We start from the raw sequence: 19,394 nt of genomic DNA, 5'->3' as shown, positions 1-19,394 counted from the left end.
ATGGGGCCAGTAACATATAAAAAAAAAAAATAACCCATGAGCTGTGACTGTATGCTTCATCAGGTGTTAGCAATCCTTTCCAACAGAAGTGAGAATGCTTCCCTGCTCAAGCACAATATCTAATACTATAAAGATTTTCATCATAACTCTCATGTACAGTATTAGAGGCTCTAACAGGCTCTCCTCCACACAGTCCTCATTTAGAAAGCGCTTTACAAACCCCAACATTACAGCTATGTGGATTTTCCTGTCAGTGCAGCTAGCCAAACTACTAAGAACCACTTAGTGAAAGTGGGCAGCATATCCATGGTTTGAACATAAAACTCGTGGTATATCAGCCAGGGCCAGCACATAAGTGACCCCCTGAGACTGATTCTCCTGAATTAGTGGTTCTGTTTATAGCTAGCTAACATAAACTAATGTAAGTCTATTGATGACAACCATCCAACCAACCCGGTGACAAAACATTCCATACTGACAGAAGATGACATTAAACATGTTTTTAAAACCTTAACTTTAAGCACTTATTTCTTAAATCCAGCTTCACAGTTATATGTGTCACTAGAGGTCCAGTGGAGACACAACACACTTGTCAAAGTAGCCATGCTCATAATTTTAAGCCCTACGAGTATCCAGTTGAGTTATTTAAGAATAATCCTACACAGCTGTTATTAAGAGGGGAAAAAAACTATACACAGTCTTCTGTAGCAGGTTATAAACATGATTCTTAATATTGTTAATTTAAACATTTTAACATTGCTATTGGAGCCAGTCTCAAGTGCAACTGCAGATCAAAATAAATCGGACAGACGTAAGGAAAAAAAACCCTCCCTAATTAGCTGAAGTTGGTACAGTCCATATAGCTGTATTTCATCACAGAAACTTTACTTCAAGAGGATAAACAAGCACACAGCAGCTGGTGAAAGACAATCACAAGTCCTCTAATTTTTAATCAATGTGATGTTGTCAGCCTATAACCACAGAAAAAAGCCACTTACATCAAGTAGTGTGTCATTCATGTTGGCCTCAAATGTCATGACCTAAATTAGCAGTATAATAACGCCTATAACCTATTTTATTCTCTAAGCAGTCTAAGTGCAAAGACAAACTCTAAGCCTGTCTAAGCAAAATCTAGTGTCATTCCTTCGATGCATTTACCTATAAATTCCTTAATTTCTACGTTGATGCAGAGCGATTTACAGATGGTCCTGCAACAACCACATTAAACGAAATTCTTTCTTAGCTTTTTGAGCAAAGGGCTGAGGGCTGATGTTGAATACAGACTTTAAGAATCATTCTTATATTTTCTAAAATATTTTGCTCTTGCTGATGCAGCAAACTGATGGTGGTTCTTAAAAGGATGTGAGATCACTATTCTCATTTTCCACCACATTACCACAAAACCCAAAATAGAACACAAACACAAAACCAATTTCAAGGTCAGGAAATGTCCAAACAGTCAGAGTGGTTCTTTTGCAGCCGTTCTCAGAATGCAACTGATAATCGGATGCAGTGAGTCCCGTGTTGCCTGCTGCACTGTTTGTGCATTTGGAGGTCCAAGGTGCTGTTTGGAGCAAACTTACTTCTTGTCAGCCTTTTTTTTTCTCCTGTCTCAGAAACTATTACATCTGCTTTGCTTCAAACCTGGCACATGTATTGCAGGACAGACAAATAAGTGTAGTGTTCAATTTGATGTAATTTAAATGAGTGGTTCTCATATTTCAGTTAAAGGTTTTACCAGTGTTTCCCTTAAAGTGACTGCTGGCTGGTCAACCCTGTGTGTAGGGTAAAGGACCTAACCTTACCCTAACCATGAAAAATGAATGTCTAACCCTAAATCTAACCATAACTTAATTGTAACCCTGTCACTAAAGCCACATTTCGAGTCTCAAAAATGCCTTCAAACTTGTGGGGACCAGGATTTTGTTAAAAATAAACAGCATACTTCAGTGGCAACAGAGTAACAGAGTAGTTTTCACTCATCGTGTTCATATTTATATAGTGCATGTCATGCTGTAGTTTCTGTTTTCTCCTGTTTGTTGGCCATTGTTTCTCTATGTTTCTCTTCACTTTGGCCTGACGTTTCAACAGTTTGTAGTGCCAGAAAATTATCAGGAAATTTTGAGTTTTTTCACACTGTTTTCCTTCTTTCGTTCTTTTTTTCCCCGCAGTGCTCCCAAGTTATTTACTCTGCAGATGACAACAATCATCTCGGGGTATTGAAAATTAAATTAAAAAGTACAAAGTAAATAGCAGTCTCATACTGTAACAGTGACCCAGTAAACACTGCTGCTTACGTCCATTGTAGTCACTAGGGCTGGGCGATATGGCCTAAAATCCATATCGCGATATAATTTGAAGCACGTGCGGTAACGATATATATCACGATATATTCTTTTCCTCTATATAACGTATTTTCCACACTATAAGGCGCACTTAAAATCCTTTAATTTTCTCAAAAATCGAGAGTGTGCCTTATGTATGAATTCTGGTTGTGCTTACTGACCTCGAACTGATTTTGGCGTGCAGAAATCTGTTAAAAAGTGTTTTAGAACAACTTTGGTAAGCTGCACTGCTTGATGGATTCTCAGAACATTACGGCTGCCGTAGTGAGGAGCTTCGCTGAGTAATCTGGGTCCAAAACTCCGTCCCTTCAGGTCCCAAAGTCAAACGAACACTGAGAGCTAAAAACTGTCTAAATTCTTTCATCTTTAATAAAATCATCAGCGTTGCTGCTTTATCGGGTGTAACGATTAAGTTTAACATCCAGGCATCCATGAAAACAGAATTTATTAAATTTAACGGAGTTACAAGTTAACAGGAAGTTAGCTCGCTAGTTTCCACCTAAACATGACATACCATGTTCTGACTGAGAGATTTTTGAAACTAATTTAAACGTTTTTGGCTTTCCCCATATTTCAAAAGTGCTTCATCTCTTTGCTATGACTGTCGCCCGGCATAATTTGCAGATGATAATGGTTTTAGCCGCTGCGATGCTTTTGACCAAAACAGGCGCAGCTTGATGATATCATCAACATGCGCTATCGCGATAGAGCGGTATAGTCAAAATCTCTATCGGTGGCCAAATTTATATGGTTTATATCGTTTATATCGCCCACCCCTAGTAGTCACAGTAGCACTATTAAATCAGACAAATGGTATGTATATGTATATATGTACACACAATAATAGGGGGATAGGGTTTACGATAAACAAACTATATGCAATTAAAGATTTCAGTGGTACTATAGTACAATAGTAACTGGCTGATGCGTTGACAAACTGGTGCATCTACAACTTTCCATTTATATCCCAGGTAACTCCAGTTCTATCTGCCATCAGAACTACAGGCACATATTACAGAGCCACAGCCTCATCCAGCCGGAGCATCTATAGCTGTGATGAAAGTGTTGTGCTGCCCTGTGATTAACTTGGAACGTTGTCTGATTCCTCCGTCTCTTAGGGACAGGCCTTCAATTCATCCCCACACAGACACGCTACTTTGTTTCAGGACACTGTGGAGTTCCAGAAGCACTGAGAGCCATCAACATCACTAGCAGTATGCCAGTTAATAATGAGTTGTCTTGGGGAAAAATCATTGGTGTTTTTGCAGGCTGAAAGGGATTTGGACATGCAGTTCTCAGTGTCCATGTTCATTGTAAAGACTTTACATTTGGCACAAGCACATAGATGAGCTGAGAATGACATATGATCGTACTAATGACCAGAGATGGGCAGTAGCGTTACTGTAATCCGATGACTTTTTTCAAGTAACGAGTAAAGTAAGTGAATACTATTGCAAAAAAGGTAATTAGATTACTGTTACTTTCCCATAAGCACACTGCGTTACTGAAATCGTGATTTTTTTTGTGAGAGTGTCTCATGACAATGATGTAAGCGAGTGCAACGTTCGTGGCAACAGCTGTGTGCAGATCAACAATAGGTAATATATAATATATCGAGTGCTGGAGAGAGTTTGACCGTGCAGCGTTTAAAGCGTGGAAGTACTGACCTTACTTTGAGTTTGATTCCGTAAAAAGTGACAAAAACATTAGCGTCCGCTGTTCACTGTGTGGGAAGAAAACTTCTTTTTACAGAGAAAAAACCCCTAAACTTCCGAGCAAGCACTGAGTACGCTGCAACAATAGTGTAAAATTCACAGAGAAACTGTCTTCCACTGATTTTACTTATTTTCTGCTGTGTTTTACTTGCATCTATTTGAAAGAGTGAGTGTAAACACAAAAAACTATTTTATTTTATATGCTGGAATGTGCAGAAAATAGGTTTAGATGTTACATTTCTTCCAGTCAGAGAACGTTGCATATAATTTAATGTTTGCTTGATGCATAAAGCTAAAAGATTAAAACTAATGAAACAAGTTTTAAATAGAGACTTTTTCATTTGATTACATTTTATATGATGGATTATGCAGAAAAGGTAGAATTGGGATGAAAGATCTATCGCTTTATTACCTATTTAGGGTGTAAATCATGTTTTTAAAAGTAACTAAGTAACTAATTACTTTTGAAAATAAGTCATCAGTAAAGTAACTAATTACTGATTACTTTTTTGGGAAGTAATCAGTAATTAGTTACTGATTACTTTTTTCAAGTAACTTGACCAACACTGCTAATGACACACCCCAGTCCATTTTGGCCTGTCTAGAACACCTACATGTAAAACCTTAACAGATTATTTAAAAACATAACCATGGGCTGGGGTTAGCTTGTGGATGCTAAGAAGTTACGTTCATTGTGCTGTTGATGTTGAAACTACGTTATCCAAATCAACATCTAACATCAGCTGAAAGCAGAGCCTTGTCATTGACATTTTTATAGCTAAGCACATCCTATGATGAAAATCTTACCAGCATATTATTAGCTAGGATTTTGGAATGAGATGGTCAGTCATATACAGCCGTTCATGTGTGTGAACCTAATATATTCCAGCCAGGACAGCTGTAGTCAAAGGAACACTCATATAGCCACAGAAACAGCATTAAAGAAGGAGCTGGGGTGGAGGTGGTTTACAAAGCATTTTGCAGATATGCAGTAACTGCAGCCATGCTAAAGCAGCCTAAAGAGCATGAAGGGAATCAGGTGAAGTGGACTAGCATTAAAATCAGTGAATCTGTTAGGACTAGCTTAACTTGAGTTAATAAGCTTGCTTTATCTATCTAGTTTATACAATTCTCCTCTTAAACCAGTCATAGAGTGTACAAAGTCCTTGATACGAAACGTAAATGTGTTTTTTTTTTTTAAGTACAAAACAAAACAGTCCTGGAGGAATAAATCTATCGATGGAAAAGAAGAATCAGAGAGAAAACACAGCAGGAAGCACTATGATATCACTGCTTCCCCGAGGATAGCAGTATAGTTATATGGGTAGGGTAGTGCTGATAAGTGAGAGTGCACAGCAGCAGAAGTCTAGAAGGGCATAAGAAAAGAATGACAGCGTATGTACAGCGAGCCGGGCACCACATACCTGACGCGTCTCGGACTTTCACTTTCAGATCTGCAAATGACAAAAACATCAATCAGGAAAATCTTGGAATAGCGACATACTCAAAAAAATAAAAGAAAAAATGGTTGCATTTGTTTTGCAGCTTGCAAAGACTGATAATAGCAACTTCATCTGAAGCCAAAAACCAAGATAATGCACTTCTGACCAGGTCAAAATGAACAATGAAAGTTCATAAAGGGAAAGCAGCCATATTTGGCTGGATTTCTGTATCATACATATCTGAAGGCAGTTCAGTGAAACATTATGGTGTCAATTAAAAAAGTAAAACTGCCTTCTTTGCTTTTTCCAGACCAGCAGGTCTACGACAGTTAAATCCCACAGGCCAGAAAAACAAGAACACCAACCATATCTTCTACATCCAGTCTGATTTTGTAGCTTTGCTTAATACTTATTTACAAGCAGTGTAAATTATGCATGAGGTTTACTTTAGCTGTACCTCAGCACTGTCAAAATATTCTTCTGATACCTCAGAGCTGCTTTAGCCTAGATCAAACCACAAACATTGCAGGGAACTTGTTTTTCCTTGGTTCAACATTTTACTCTAATCATAGTCTGGCTCAGAGGATTTTTTATGTGAAATTAACAAGAGCTGGCAGATGCCTTTTTCTGCATTTTTGTCTCAGTGCAGCTGATGGTCAGAAATGGGCACGTAAACTAAAGCTTAAAGCACGCAGGAAATTACAAGCAAAATGTCCTAAATTATAAAGGAACATGACATATTTGGTTTTTTGACCTTGGCCAGATGTGCGGGTAGGCATGTGTGTAATGACAGATGCCAGCATGACTTTTGCTCCCCACAGATTCCAAAGGATGTCATGTCAGAGCCGGTGGTCACATAAAGGGACAGATCCTTTCAAAGACAGAGGAGGAAAGTTCCATCGTTAAAAAGGCTCTGAAAGGATGAGGGTGTCGTTAACGTCCATCAGCCTCACTCTGGAAAATGATAGGGACTCTTCTATTTCACCGCTTTTGGACCAGTTGAGGGAGCATAAGACCAGCCAGACGTGTGTGGTTTGAAGGACTCCTTCATTATACACAGGTTGTCTTTCTCAGCACATCCTGCTAATAGGGCTCTTGTCTTCTTCACTCTCCCTTCAGTAGAAAAACTGTCAGCCTTTTTGGCTCCTGGTGCTCAACACTCAGCTAATGAGTGTGATCTGTATTGAATTCCACTGTAGTGAATTCCACTCTATAGAGATAGGTGAAACAAATGTTGGCAGAGGTGGTAGTGCTTTGACACCTTCATCCATGCCATGTTTTTCCCCGAGACAAAGTCACTGAAGCGTAGCAAATCCTTTACTAATGGCATAATGGTACGCTGCCTGTACAAAGCTGCTTTGATGAGACACTTCTGAACTTTAGATGTTCTACTTTGTCACTACTGTTTTCAGATGACATGGAGAGCGAGTGCAGCAAGGGGAGTGTCGGAAGGAGGCTGGGAGTGGGGACGATAGGAGGGGAACAGAAAGAACAAAGTAAGCGAGAACTGATGATGTGCACAAAGGAAATCATGATCTGTCAGTGTGAGACCAACAAAAAGATTCACCTGTCCTCTGTCAAAAGCAAAATGAACGGCAAATTGTAAACAAGGCAACTGCAGCAGGGAGACCTCCGACTGCAAGTGTGGGTCCCCTGTTTGCTGTGGGGGAACGTGACACTCCCCCTTAAACTAACTGGTAACTGGCAAGGATGAGATAGAAGAAGGCAGATAAAACCCACTTAATGATCTCATCTAAGGATGCCAGATAGCCAAGCTTTTCTTAGAATTTGCATCCAATACCAGACAGAAGAGCAGGCTTTCATGTCTTCCAAACTGCTCTTCGTTCAGAGCCTTTTATCTTAGCCTAATTTAACAATTGTGAGTTGTTGGTGTGTGGAGAAACAATTTTGCATTCAGTGTTCTCATAAAAACCTTAATTTTTATGCATTTACTAATACTAGGAACAACATACATGGGGTTTATAAATGGGTATTATTTTAGCCAAATCTTCATTTTACAGTTTATAGCTTTACATTTTCATATTTGTAGCCTTTTCTCTCTTTGTTTCTTCACTTTTTCTCAGTGCAATTACTCAGTTCCCCATCTCTCTGCCTCTCTGTGGACCTGGCCTATATCATTGCACTTACAACCCTCTCCTTTCACATAATTGCATGACCGTAGTCTGTCTTTGCTTGTGATTTGCCACATGTTGTGCCCATCAAAATAAAGTCCTGGCCCTACCTGCATGGACTTGCGGCAATGCTGAGAACGAGTGACTGAAGATTCTGCTTGGAAGTAAGTAAGGACCCAGAATGCAGACAGAGAGGACGGTGGAGTTGATCAAAAGGCGAGTCTTTCATTTGATTTTTGTCCGATATACAAAATCAAACGGGAAAAAAAAGTCCAAGAGAAGAGCAACTAAAAACTGTGGCTAGGACACACTAGGACAGCGGTCCCCAACCCCCGGGCCTCGGACCGGTACCGGTCCGTGAGTCGTTTGGTACCGGGCCGCGAGAGTTGAGGCTCAGGTGTGAAATGTACAGTTTTCAGGGTTTTTATCGGTTTTCAGCGTTATTTTGTTATCGTTTTTATCGTTTACTCGGTTTTCCTTGGTCTTTTCACGTGTGTTATGAATAAATTTTCTTTTTTTCGGTACCGGTACTAGTTTTATTTTGTTGTATTTATCCGCGACACCTTAAAGGCCGGTCCATGAAAATATTGTCGGGCATAAACCGGTCCGTGGCGCAAAAAAGGTTGGAGACCGCTGCACTAGGACACAGAGAACTGGAACTCAAACAGGGACTGAAACAGGGACTTAACAGTGTGAAGTTAACAGTATGCTCTGACAACAGCAGGAAGGAAGACAGCACTATACATACACAGAGGGGAGCTCGGAACAGAGAGGAAACATCTGGGAACAAAACAAGACACAGGTGACAAAAATCTAACTGCTGAGACAGAGACAAGCAACGCTGAACACACACAAGGTTAGAAAATAAAACAGGAAACCAGGACTAAGACCCATGAATCTAACACAACACTATAAACCAGGCACGGACCAAAAGTAAATAAACACAATGACAAGGCCAACTACACTTAGAAACTAGGAGAGAGGTAACATAAAAGGGGACTAACACCATTTTATTAAGAACTAAGAATTAGAAACATAAATAACAAAAACTCAAGAGACACTATGAAATAAAACAAATTTAAAAGACCAAATACTAAAGGACTGCTTCACAAATCCAGAATAAAATGTGAACCAACCAAATCTCAAAATCCAATGTCATCGACTCACAGACCCTGATAATGATTGACAGCATTTGCTACTTTGTTAACATAATAACTGCTGTTATGAACAAACAGCATACTACTCTATTGTTGAGGTAACTGTGCTTGATATTTAAAGTTTTAACAAACATCCACAGCAGACCAGCCTTAGAGAGCCAGTTTAGTTGAGACAGACAAAGTTATCAGTTTATTCCTCAAACACAGTTAATACTCACAAGGGGGGGAAATGCATACTCATAAGATATATCAGATAATGTGAATAGTATGGTGCTAATGGTCCAGTCAGGTAGGATGAACTTATTGCACAGATGATGTATATTTTGTAAGTAAATAAAAAAATAAATAAAACAGTTTTTGCTACGCTGTAAAACTGACAAGTCACTAACCTATGAGCAAAATACTAAGCTGCAGTCTTCACAACGTTGAAGATACCACAGTTAGTGCCACACTGGCTACTTCCATATTTTATATATGACATATGGTGGTAGATTTAATCAACCATGGGGACACTTTGCTGTGATTGATTATTGTTATGTCTATATTAGGGCTGCCACAAACGATTATTTTGATAGTCGACTAGTCACCGATTATTTTTGCGATTAGTCAACTAATCAGATCATCATCCATTGGATGTAAAACGTACAGCTTATTGCACCAGCAGCATCTGCTCTTATATAACTATCATTAGCTTACAGCTTTAAGTGTTTAAGGTCTGTGCTAACTAAAAATAAAGACAAGATGATAGTTTATTAAATTTTAATGAAATTTGCAGATTGTTTAGGTGAAGTTTAATAAACTCAGCCGTCTGCTCCTTGATATCTAACATATAACGGGACACCAGAGTAAATTCTGGAGCATCTCACACTTCTGATAATCAGCTGTCTGCTTGACGTTTATTCAGCTGTGTAAAAACTATAACTTTGATCTCAGCCAAACCGATTTACTCAGGAACAAATAAAATACTAAAAAAAAGCCAAACAATAACAACAAATTATCTAAGTGACTTATATATGTTTAACCTGAGTAGCGAAAGACGGAGGTGGGTTTGAAGCTGGGAGTCCGGTGTTCTCACGGCTCTAGTGAGCCTTGCCCCCGGCTAGCTATCGAGCTAGTGGGTAACAGACGTCTCTGAAAACGTCGGAGCGCTTTTGAAAATATGTGGTGTCTTGATAAACTGAGCAGATATTTGAGGTTTACACAGTTACATTCTCGCCTGAAAATATGTTAAACGTTTATTTTGTGACCCAGAAAGAATAATAAGAGTAACATTAAAACTAACTAGCTGCCGCCATTGTTGGAAACTGAGCTGGGCTGCGCTATGAATTCTGGGACACAGCTTCTTCTTCTTCGGGGTTTAACGGCAGCTGGCATCCTTGTACATGCAGTGCTGCCATCTTCTGTTTAAGTCCGTTATTACACTCTTAAATCCTACTACTTATTCCTGCGTCTTTTGTGATCTTACAAAGCTTCAAACGATGCGTCGACTATTAAATTAGTCGTCGACGATTTTGATAGTCGACGTAATCGTGACTAGTCGACTAATCGTGGCAGCCCTAGTCTATATTAACAAAACCCTCGCCTGGTCTTATATTAAAGGTAACAAAATGAAGACAAGGACAAGAGCCTTGAAAACAAGCATTGCTGAGCTGAAATATTTGTAAAACAATGCTTCATGGTCACAACTTTTTAAATGTGGAAAAGCTACTTTCCTCTTCAGTAATTACAGTAATTTAGAGTTTCAGGCTGTTGGCTCTGATATCCACTTTGACAAAGCAAGCACTATGATATCGTCACTTTCAGAGATTGTTAAGCTTTTTTTCAGTTCCCCATCAGCAGAAAGTGACTTTGAAAAAAACATTAAACATGCAATTTAGCCACATACACAAGTAAAATATGAGCAACAGAACCAATCATAGCCACTAGATGAAATACGCAGTGACAGGAGTTCTTCTGTTTCATCCAATCTAGCACCAACTATTTAAAAATCAACCAGATGATAAATGGAAATAGGCTCAGTTCCATGCCTTATGGTTCATTTGCTCATTTTTGACCACAGTGAAATCCCCAACAGATCCATCTCAGCTTCTCACTTTCTATGTTTATAACCTTAAAATATACTGAGCCTGCTTCTCCTGTAATCAACACTGTGTCAAAAACACCAACATTCCTGCTGTATCCTCCTTCTAGATTGATGGGTCCTAATTGCATGACCCTCTTTGTTCAAACAAAATAAAAGGAGCATAAAAAGGGCAGCTGGTAGACTGCATAAAAGCACAGGATGTGACAGAAAACATGCACAATGCCTGACTAATTGAAAGGAAAAAGAGGCATGGTGCCAAAGCAGATGGTTTTTAATAGAAGCACATTAAGAAGTCTGATGAGGAGTATTTACACACGGGGTTTATGGTACCTGCCAATCATCTTTTTAACTTGGGTCTAGCTGTTTGAATTGTATGATGTGGCTGAGCAGCATACAAGAAACAAAAAGTTAAGATCAGTATAGCACTGAACCACCACGAACAAAACCTCATTTAGGGAATTTGTATTAACTGTTTACCTGCTTGCTCATTAAACAATGTGATTATGTAATGAGCCAATCACATGGTAGCAAATTAATACATTTAGGCATGAAAACATGGTAAAGATGACCTACTGAAGTTCAGATTGAGCATGAGAATGGAGAAAAAAAAAACCATTTAATTGACTGTGAACATGGCATGGTGTCGAACAGGCTGGTATTTCAGCAGCCGCTGATCTGCTGGGATTTTCCCACACAAGTTTATGGAGAATCACAAAACAGGAAATATCCAATGAGTGTATAAACAGGTAGCCTTTCCTTTATTCATTAGGAGTCGTGCTTTTGGCCAGCTCACAATGTTTCGTATTTATAAGTTTTATAAAACTTTAATGGCTCCGCAGAAAACAGGTTTTAAATGAGCAAAGACTTTAGCTATTAGCTATCTGATGATAAAGCCACCCAAAATGTTGAAAATAATCCCTCAGTTTCAGTGATTACAATAAAAATGCTTTAAAAAAAATGGAGACCTCATAAAACACGGCCTCGTTAAAGTCACCGAAATAATGTGCCCGGAAAAAGTGCAGGACTTCAACAACGTCAGCATGTCCAGAAATCCAGTTGTGCGACGCATTGAAGACTCGGCAGCCAACATTAAACTGCACAGCTGCTAATTTTTTTTTTTTTTTTTGCGGGGAGTGGATGAGAGCCCGAGCACTTTAGGTGAGTAAAAAATATATTCCGCAGTACCCGTGTGTTAATAAGCATGCATGTGCAGGTACACATGCTTCAAATATCAATAATGCGCATCAATTCTGTCACTACCCTGCTTTTGCGCACCACTTTCTTATATGCGTTTTTCTTGTTAACACACAGAGTACACACCGCTGTGCACAGCGCAAAGTCAGCTGATCTCAGCTGATGTTTTTTCTCTGTGCTGTAAATTTTCTGTCTAAGAAGAAATCTGAGGCTGCTGTTCTGAGAAGCTAAAGCTTTTTCTGAATAAATCAATAAAGATCCATTTATGGAAAGCTGTGATGAAGGCAGTTTTGTCTTTAATTATTTTCAACAATATAACATATTTGACCACTTTTAAGTGATTTTTCTAACTTTAATACACTAAGGTTAAGGTTATATACCTAACTTCTAGTAAGTGGCCCAGCCCCTCCTATATTTTTATGTATGTGGCCCTCAGTGAAAAAGTTTGGACACCCCTGCTGTAGGCAAACCTCCTGCTCTAGGCTCAAGTACCTCACCTGCTCAAGTCTGCCCACCCTGTTGTCTCATCCCACCCCACAGCAAAAAGTGCTAGTAGTATTTAAACAAAGAAATAATGTGCAAATAGGAAACTAAAACTGCCTTCTGTCTATAAATATCGCTTCAAATGAAATCAAAACAGATTTATTTTACAATCCAAAATAACAAGTTTCCCAGTTTAAAGATGATTCAGTTCAAGAATTCACGATCGCAGTAGACATGCTCTGGAGTGAGGCTTGCTCTTATCTGTTAGATGATGTTCCCAGGTATCAATGCGACGCACTAACTTAACTCACTAAAACTGATCCATTCAGTGCTGACGTCACAGCTCTGTGCTGCCGGCGTTTTAAATGCCCGAGCACTGCAACAGTGCCGTGCATTAAACTTTGTTTTCTGTTAAATGCTTTCACACTTTTTAAAATCTCAGCTTACATTTTCTTCCCTCCTCCTGTTTTACCGGTAGCGCTACGCTCTTCTTCGTTAGTATTGAGAGAAGTCTTGGCAGATGATATAGGCAATACTGCCCCCATAGTTTGATGTAGTGTATTGCAGTTCCAACAACACATTTACGTGTTATTAGTATACATCGCATCGACCAATTTTTATAGTCGACATATCATCGATTATGTCAACAAATCATTTAAAACAGCCCCAGAAACAGGTAGGTTTACCAACATTACATCAGTACTTTTACTAAGCAAATCACTGACGTTGGAAAAACTGCATTATTCATAAAGACCTGGCAAAATAAGACAAGTTACAATTTCTTTTTAATTATGATTATAACATAGTTACAACCAAGAACTGGCCATCACAAGAACTAAATGTTTCACCTCTATTTGACTAATGTCCATTAAAAAAGATTTACCCAGAGCAACAAAAATATTGCTGAGGTCATTGTTAGAATACTTTTCCCTCTTCCACTGGCACACACAAATCAATACATCCAGTCCTAATGAGGTGAAAAAAACATCCTGATTAGGAAGAACTGTCTAAATAAAAAAGCTGCTGCACCAGTATATTATGGGAACTGTTCCTCCCTAACAATCAACTTTGCTCCAGCAGCTGTCAGTCCAATCACAGCAAGGATTAGGATAATTAACATTTTCTACCCACAGAGTTTTCTAATCAAGTATAAAGTTTGAATAGTCACAGATGAATGGTGCTGCAGGGAATTGTGCGTCACACATGTTCAAGCTTCCCCACAGCACCTTCACCTTCCATCTGGAAATATATTTAATCTGGGTGAAAATTACCTATATTCAGTTCTCTGCTGATTTCAAGTAAAATCTAAAAAATAAAATAAAATAATTCAAGACCTGATTCTGAGCCAAGCTATCAAAGTCACACTCAAATGTAGAGATTTCCCATATTTACTGAGGGAATGGCAGGAATCCTACATTGTAATGTGGGCAAATGTAATCCAGGCATCTTGTAATGAACTGGCAGGGGGCCACAGCCAAGCCAATTAAATGATATGAGCCTGGCAATAAGTGCTTTTTATTTCATGACCCCAAGAAACCTGCTGCAACTAAATTTCATCATCTCACAATGCACTAGTTGTAGGAAACCTTCATGCCTTCACACCAAAAAAATAGATTACTCTTCTCATTACAACTTTCAACTGGCACTTTCAAAGATTTTGTAATGTCTAAGGTGTAAGAACTAAAGTGCCTTTCCAAATTTCAACTGCTATCTCAGTTTCATGTGCCCTCAAAGCTGGACCTGGGATAATACAATTTAGCTTTGAAAAGTGTGAAAAGCTAATAAATGTGATTTCTCCCATATTTCATTTCTTTTAAAGCACTGCAGCCTTCTTGCTGGAAGTCCCCTTGTGTTGACAAAGCCTCATGCCAAGTTTTCTTTTTTTCTGTTGTGTCAGTTGCATCCTTGTATAAGCAAACAGGCTAATGAAATTAACCTTTCCACATGCCGGGCACTACATCACGGCCAAGAAAGACAAGCAGTCCTGGGAGGGGAGCACAGGCAGACTGTCAGCATCAGCCCTGGGAAACCAGGATGGATGAAATTTAACCTGCAGACCCACAACATACTGCATGAAGTCAAAATATGATGAAATTTGATTATTATTATTATTATTTATTAATATCAGTTTTTGTAATGATTTGATCCAAATAGTCATCATGCTAATAATTAAATAAGAAAAAAAAGGTTTCCAAAATAAAGTAGTTTAAGTACTTTTAAAATCTTGGATGAAACCTAGCTGTGCCTCTAAAAGTTTCATAAAATGTTTGTGCCAGCAAATAGTAATTATTCACATTCTTGGCATGTGGAGTTCTGGGCTTCCAAACATGTACTTGTGTTTTGGAACAAACACTAGCTGGTGTTTTGAAGCTAACTTAATGGTATTAACTGCAGCCAGCCTTTCAAGAGATGGGAAATAAAGGCTGAGAAGCCTCTGTGCCAGCGATAAAGCAGGGTTATTATTCAATTGTTGCAGACAGTGGGATATTACTTCCTTACAAAGATGTCAGAACTGTCCTCTAATTAGCAACTTTACAATGTCAGTTTGGAAACTGTGATGCTAGTTTGGCTAAGCTGTCCAACCTCTTCTAAAGCTAAACTGGCTTCAAGTAACTACAGAGAACACTGGTGGTTCAAATAGTCAAATGATGTAATTATGACATAAACTATTAAAACATAGCTGTATGCAAAGAAGCTTTTTACATTAAGAGCAGTTTACACTAATGCAAATGAGGGATAAAAAACTATATAAAACTGGACAACAAAGCTACGGTCTTTATTCAGTGCTAGGCTACCTTGTTTCATGACTTTTCTAAAAAAAAAAAACCAGACATGATATTGGTGTCTGGCTTTGTTTTCATTGTTATTGGTAACAACAGTTTGTCTTTGGATGCTTGCACAAAGTTTTTGACTTAAGTCCAGACTGTTGGCAAGTAGTGATAGAGCTCTGATGATGATGATGCTTTCTCTTGATCTCTCTCCCAGCACTTGTTGGGACTATTTTTATTGCAATCATAGTAACATAATGTGTCCCTATGAACTCCATTATTTTATTGCTTTTTACTTTTTTCTCATCAGCTCGCCTCCACGTGCCATGTGGTTGTGGGTGAGGCCCTGCACTCACAGTGCGTGCAGAGAAAGCACAAACTAACATGACCATAAGTGACAGCAGGAAAGAATCTCAGACTGAGATAAAATCAAACTAGTGTAAATATTTCATTTATTTATTTTGTTTATCTTCTGTTGTAATTTATTAAATGAAGGAATCTTGTTGAGTGTATTTATTTCTAACATTATTAAAGCAAGAAGAGCCTGATATTTGCCTTACACGTAAAGAGTAATTCCAAGTTTCTCCCTCAGAGTAGCATGACCACAAATGGCAGCATAAATGCTGACCTGTGAGCACACGTCCCACTAAAGGATGTCAGGACCTCATGTCACCCTTATTGAGTCTGATTCTGACATAGATGAGTAGCCAGCTGGAGGTGATTTGTAGGGCTATGGCAGTGCTCCTCCTTTTCCTCTTCACACAAAGGAGCAGATCCCAGTCCTGCTGCTGGGTTGATGTATTTCTACAGCCCTGCCCGGTTTGACTCATGTTTCAGCCACTTCCTGACTTAGTGTTTTACCGTAATGATGGTTTTGCTGAGTGTATTTCATGTTTTTTTTCTTATTGGAGATTGACATGGTGTCACTTCAGACTGTGATGTGTCTCTTTTTATATGCGCAATGTCCCAACTACCTGCTTTGAAACCCAAGTGAGAAAAAAGTACAGTTTTACATATAATCCATTAATTCATTGGTTTTAGTTCTGCTAAAAGGACATGATCCCTCACTGACTTCCTGCTCATGAACAGCTGGTAATTGCTCTTGATGGAGCACTTGGTCAAGTTGGATGAGACTGCAAATGGGATTTTAGTGGTGCTATAAGCACTGACATTATGCTTAAACCCAATGGGGAATTTACTTATGCTACCTCTACAGTCTGTATAGTCTCTGTATGATACTTGTCTGTATCGGGCTCACGATTGTAATGAGGTTGATGCACTGTGAGTGGATTTAGTGAACTTGGCTTGAAACATATGAGTATTCATACAAAGTCTGTGTCCTCACAAGTGTTTTTGTCTTTTATTTTTTAAGACTCACTCTGAATGTGACCTTCATTGTACTTTATACTGTGAGGGAACGAAAACATTAGTTAGCTTGTTAGTGCACTGGGGAGCCCACAAATAGACTTAACAAAAAGAGCAGTCCCTACACGAGCGCATATCCTCCCACCATAGTGCTTTTACTTCCCAGGATATTAATAGAAACAACAGGCCTTCTCTAACAATAACGTGAATCCTTCACTGACATTCAGCAATATTTATTTGAGGGATAAGAGACATGGCAGATTCTTAAGTACAAGAAAACTGATTAGTTCTTTTGTATATTTCCAAATCGAGTCATGAAATTAACCTGAAATGAAATTACTTGTGAGAGACAATGAGCGGTGCAGGAATAAGATTGATATAGAAGAAGTAAATAGAGCATTTGATGGAAGGTAATGCCATCAATATTAGCCCCACACTGGCCTCAATTTGGTCTCTACATGATGGAATAAAAATGAACCCTCAGTGTTATTGGAAGATAGTATCATTCCCTCTGTGAGTAGAGTACTAAACAGCAATACTGGGAGTCTGCCAGCAGGTAGAGGAGGTGTGTGTGTGTGTGTGTGTGTGTGTGTGTGTGTGTGTGTGTGTGTGTGCGCGCGCGTGCGCGCATCCTAGAGAGAGGCAGAAAAAGAGAGGTTGAAAGAGAAGATGGGGGGAAGCGGAGATCTGGAGACAGTTACACAGAGGTGTACTCAAGCTGAACTCTGTGGGTCAGCTTGGGCCAGGCAAATATGTTTTTAGAGTGGATGACTTATGCACCCTGGTCCTCCTGAGTAAAGTGGAGGCCACTTCAGGTGCTCTTCTGCAGACCTGGCTCGCCCTCTTGGTTCAATCTCTCAATAGCTAGCACACTAATCTTCTTACAGTAGATGTATGTTGCTGGATGAGAATCAAGTGGAGGCAAAGTCACCAAAAAAAGGATATACCAGGATGTACAGAAGCCCTCAATGTCTCCTCTCACAATTGCTATTAAAAGCTGTAATCTGGAGATAACAAAGCTCGTTTTCTCACGATAACAGGTTAAATTATCTCATTACCTGAAAAGCTAATGGCTTATTTCTCAGAGAAATTGCATCTTTATCACACAAAGCTGTCTTTTGTTTTCTCTAGATCATTGGAGGACTTGTAAGCCATGAAAAGCATTCTCTCTTTTTTCTTTTCTACAGTTCGGCGTATGATTTGCACCAATTTGAATGCTGGCTCTACCACAAAGACACAATGCAATTTCAGCTCGTCACAGCATCGACTTCATTCTAATCAGATAAGCTGATCAATAACTCCTGCATCTCAGTGTTTCAAATGTGCATCTTGCACCAAGTAGGCAGAGAGAATGGTGAAATGAGAATGTACTTGTTTGCAGTGATAACTAAATATTAATTTATAATGACAAAATATGATTTGTAGGATTTTACAAGGTAGCCAGAGAAATTAACTTAACTGATAATACCATTATACCTGAACAAATGACTAGCAGCTGTGCACGATGACCAGTTCATCCGACTTTCAGGTATCTAAACTTTGGAAGAAAGACAGAACAGCTGATGGAAACAGAACAGTCAAAACCATGTAAGGTCCACACACAGAGAGACTTTGGGCTGTGAGGTGACACTAAACTCCCACTTGTGTATTTGAGTACGTTTCACTTAAAGACCCTTCCTCACTCTGAACATAGTGATCAAATTAAATAACATCCTAGAAACCTTAGCCTTGCATTCCATTGCAATTTAAATGAAACTAATCTTCTAGTTATGAGGAGCTCTCTTTTAAACCAAAGTCACATGTTTTGTCACCACAGTTATGCTAATGTCTAGAGAATAAGACTATTACTACTACACATGACGCAATACAGTGGCTGTCCTCATTTACTCTGAGTGCTGGAAAGCACTCCTTTAAATTTTAATTAAATAAATCATCTAAAAAAACATATTAGGAGAATAAATAACATAAGTTTAATAGAAACATTAGGAAAAGTAGGTGGGTGATTAAAAAATTGTCACTTATTTTGGACAAGACTTATGTAGGAAACAACAGAGGAAAATGTGCATCTTTCATTTGAAGGTGAGAAGAGCTGATAGGAGGCCAACGTAAGAGACCTGTATATAAAATAGAGCTGTAATAAAGGATCAGTGAACTGGTTCTTCTTTTATACAACACATCTCATTTGCATACATGTTCATACAAGCATTTTTACTGTATCTAAGTCTAACACTCATATTCACACTTCAATGAATGCAACGGGAGCAACTCTGAGGTCAGTGTCTTGCCCAAGCATGCTTTGGCATGCAGACTGGAGCAATCATCAACCTTCCGATTAGTATATGACCTGCTCTTCGTCCTGAGCCACAGACACTCCTAATATACTGTGGAGGTGAATCACAGAAGGTGTTAAAAACAAATAATCTACCCATTTTCTTGACTGCTTATCCAGCTCAGGGTTGCAGGAATGCTGGAAAATATCCCAGATTCCAGAGGGCAGAAGTGGGATACATCCTGGACAGGTCGCCCGGTCTCTAAAATGTGGACGGGTTGAACCCAGAGGAAACCCATGAGGCACAGGGAGAGCACATGAACACAGAATGAGAATCCAGCCAAATGTGAGGTTAGAGCTCAGAATCTTCTTGCTGTGGGACCGATTTTTTAAAATCAGCTTAGATGCACTGGTAGAAACCAGTGCATCTAAGCTGATTTT

General features: G+C 39.0%; 1 protein-coding gene across 5 annotated transcripts in view; it reads right to left on the bottom strand.

The window, feature by feature from the left end:
• Positions 1 to 19,394, bottom strand: part of iqsec1b (IQ motif and Sec7 domain ArfGEF 1b) — a 232,011-nt gene that overhangs the window by 170,910 nt on the left and 41,707 nt on the right. For 3 of the 5 annotated variants that reach the window (XM_084927433.1, XM_084927435.1, XM_084927443.1), the window contains exon 2: positions 5,485 to 5,514. The exons of the other annotated variants lie outside the window; for them this stretch is intronic. In XM_084927433.1, coding sequence (XP_084783559.1) covers positions 5,485 to 5,514 — 30 coding nt within the window. The remainder of the gene's footprint in view (positions 1 to 5,484; positions 5,515 to 19,394) is intronic. 5 annotated transcript variants of the gene reach the window in all.

This window comes from Perissodus microlepis, chromosome 5 (genome assembly GCF_051167445.1).
Source record: "Perissodus microlepis isolate ML-2025 ecotype Zambia chromosome 5, ASM5116744v1, whole genome shotgun sequence".
Taxonomy (NCBI): domain Eukaryota; kingdom Metazoa; phylum Chordata; class Actinopteri; order Cichliformes; family Cichlidae; genus Perissodus; species Perissodus microlepis.
This window is presented reverse-complemented; position numbering and strand designations above follow the sequence as displayed.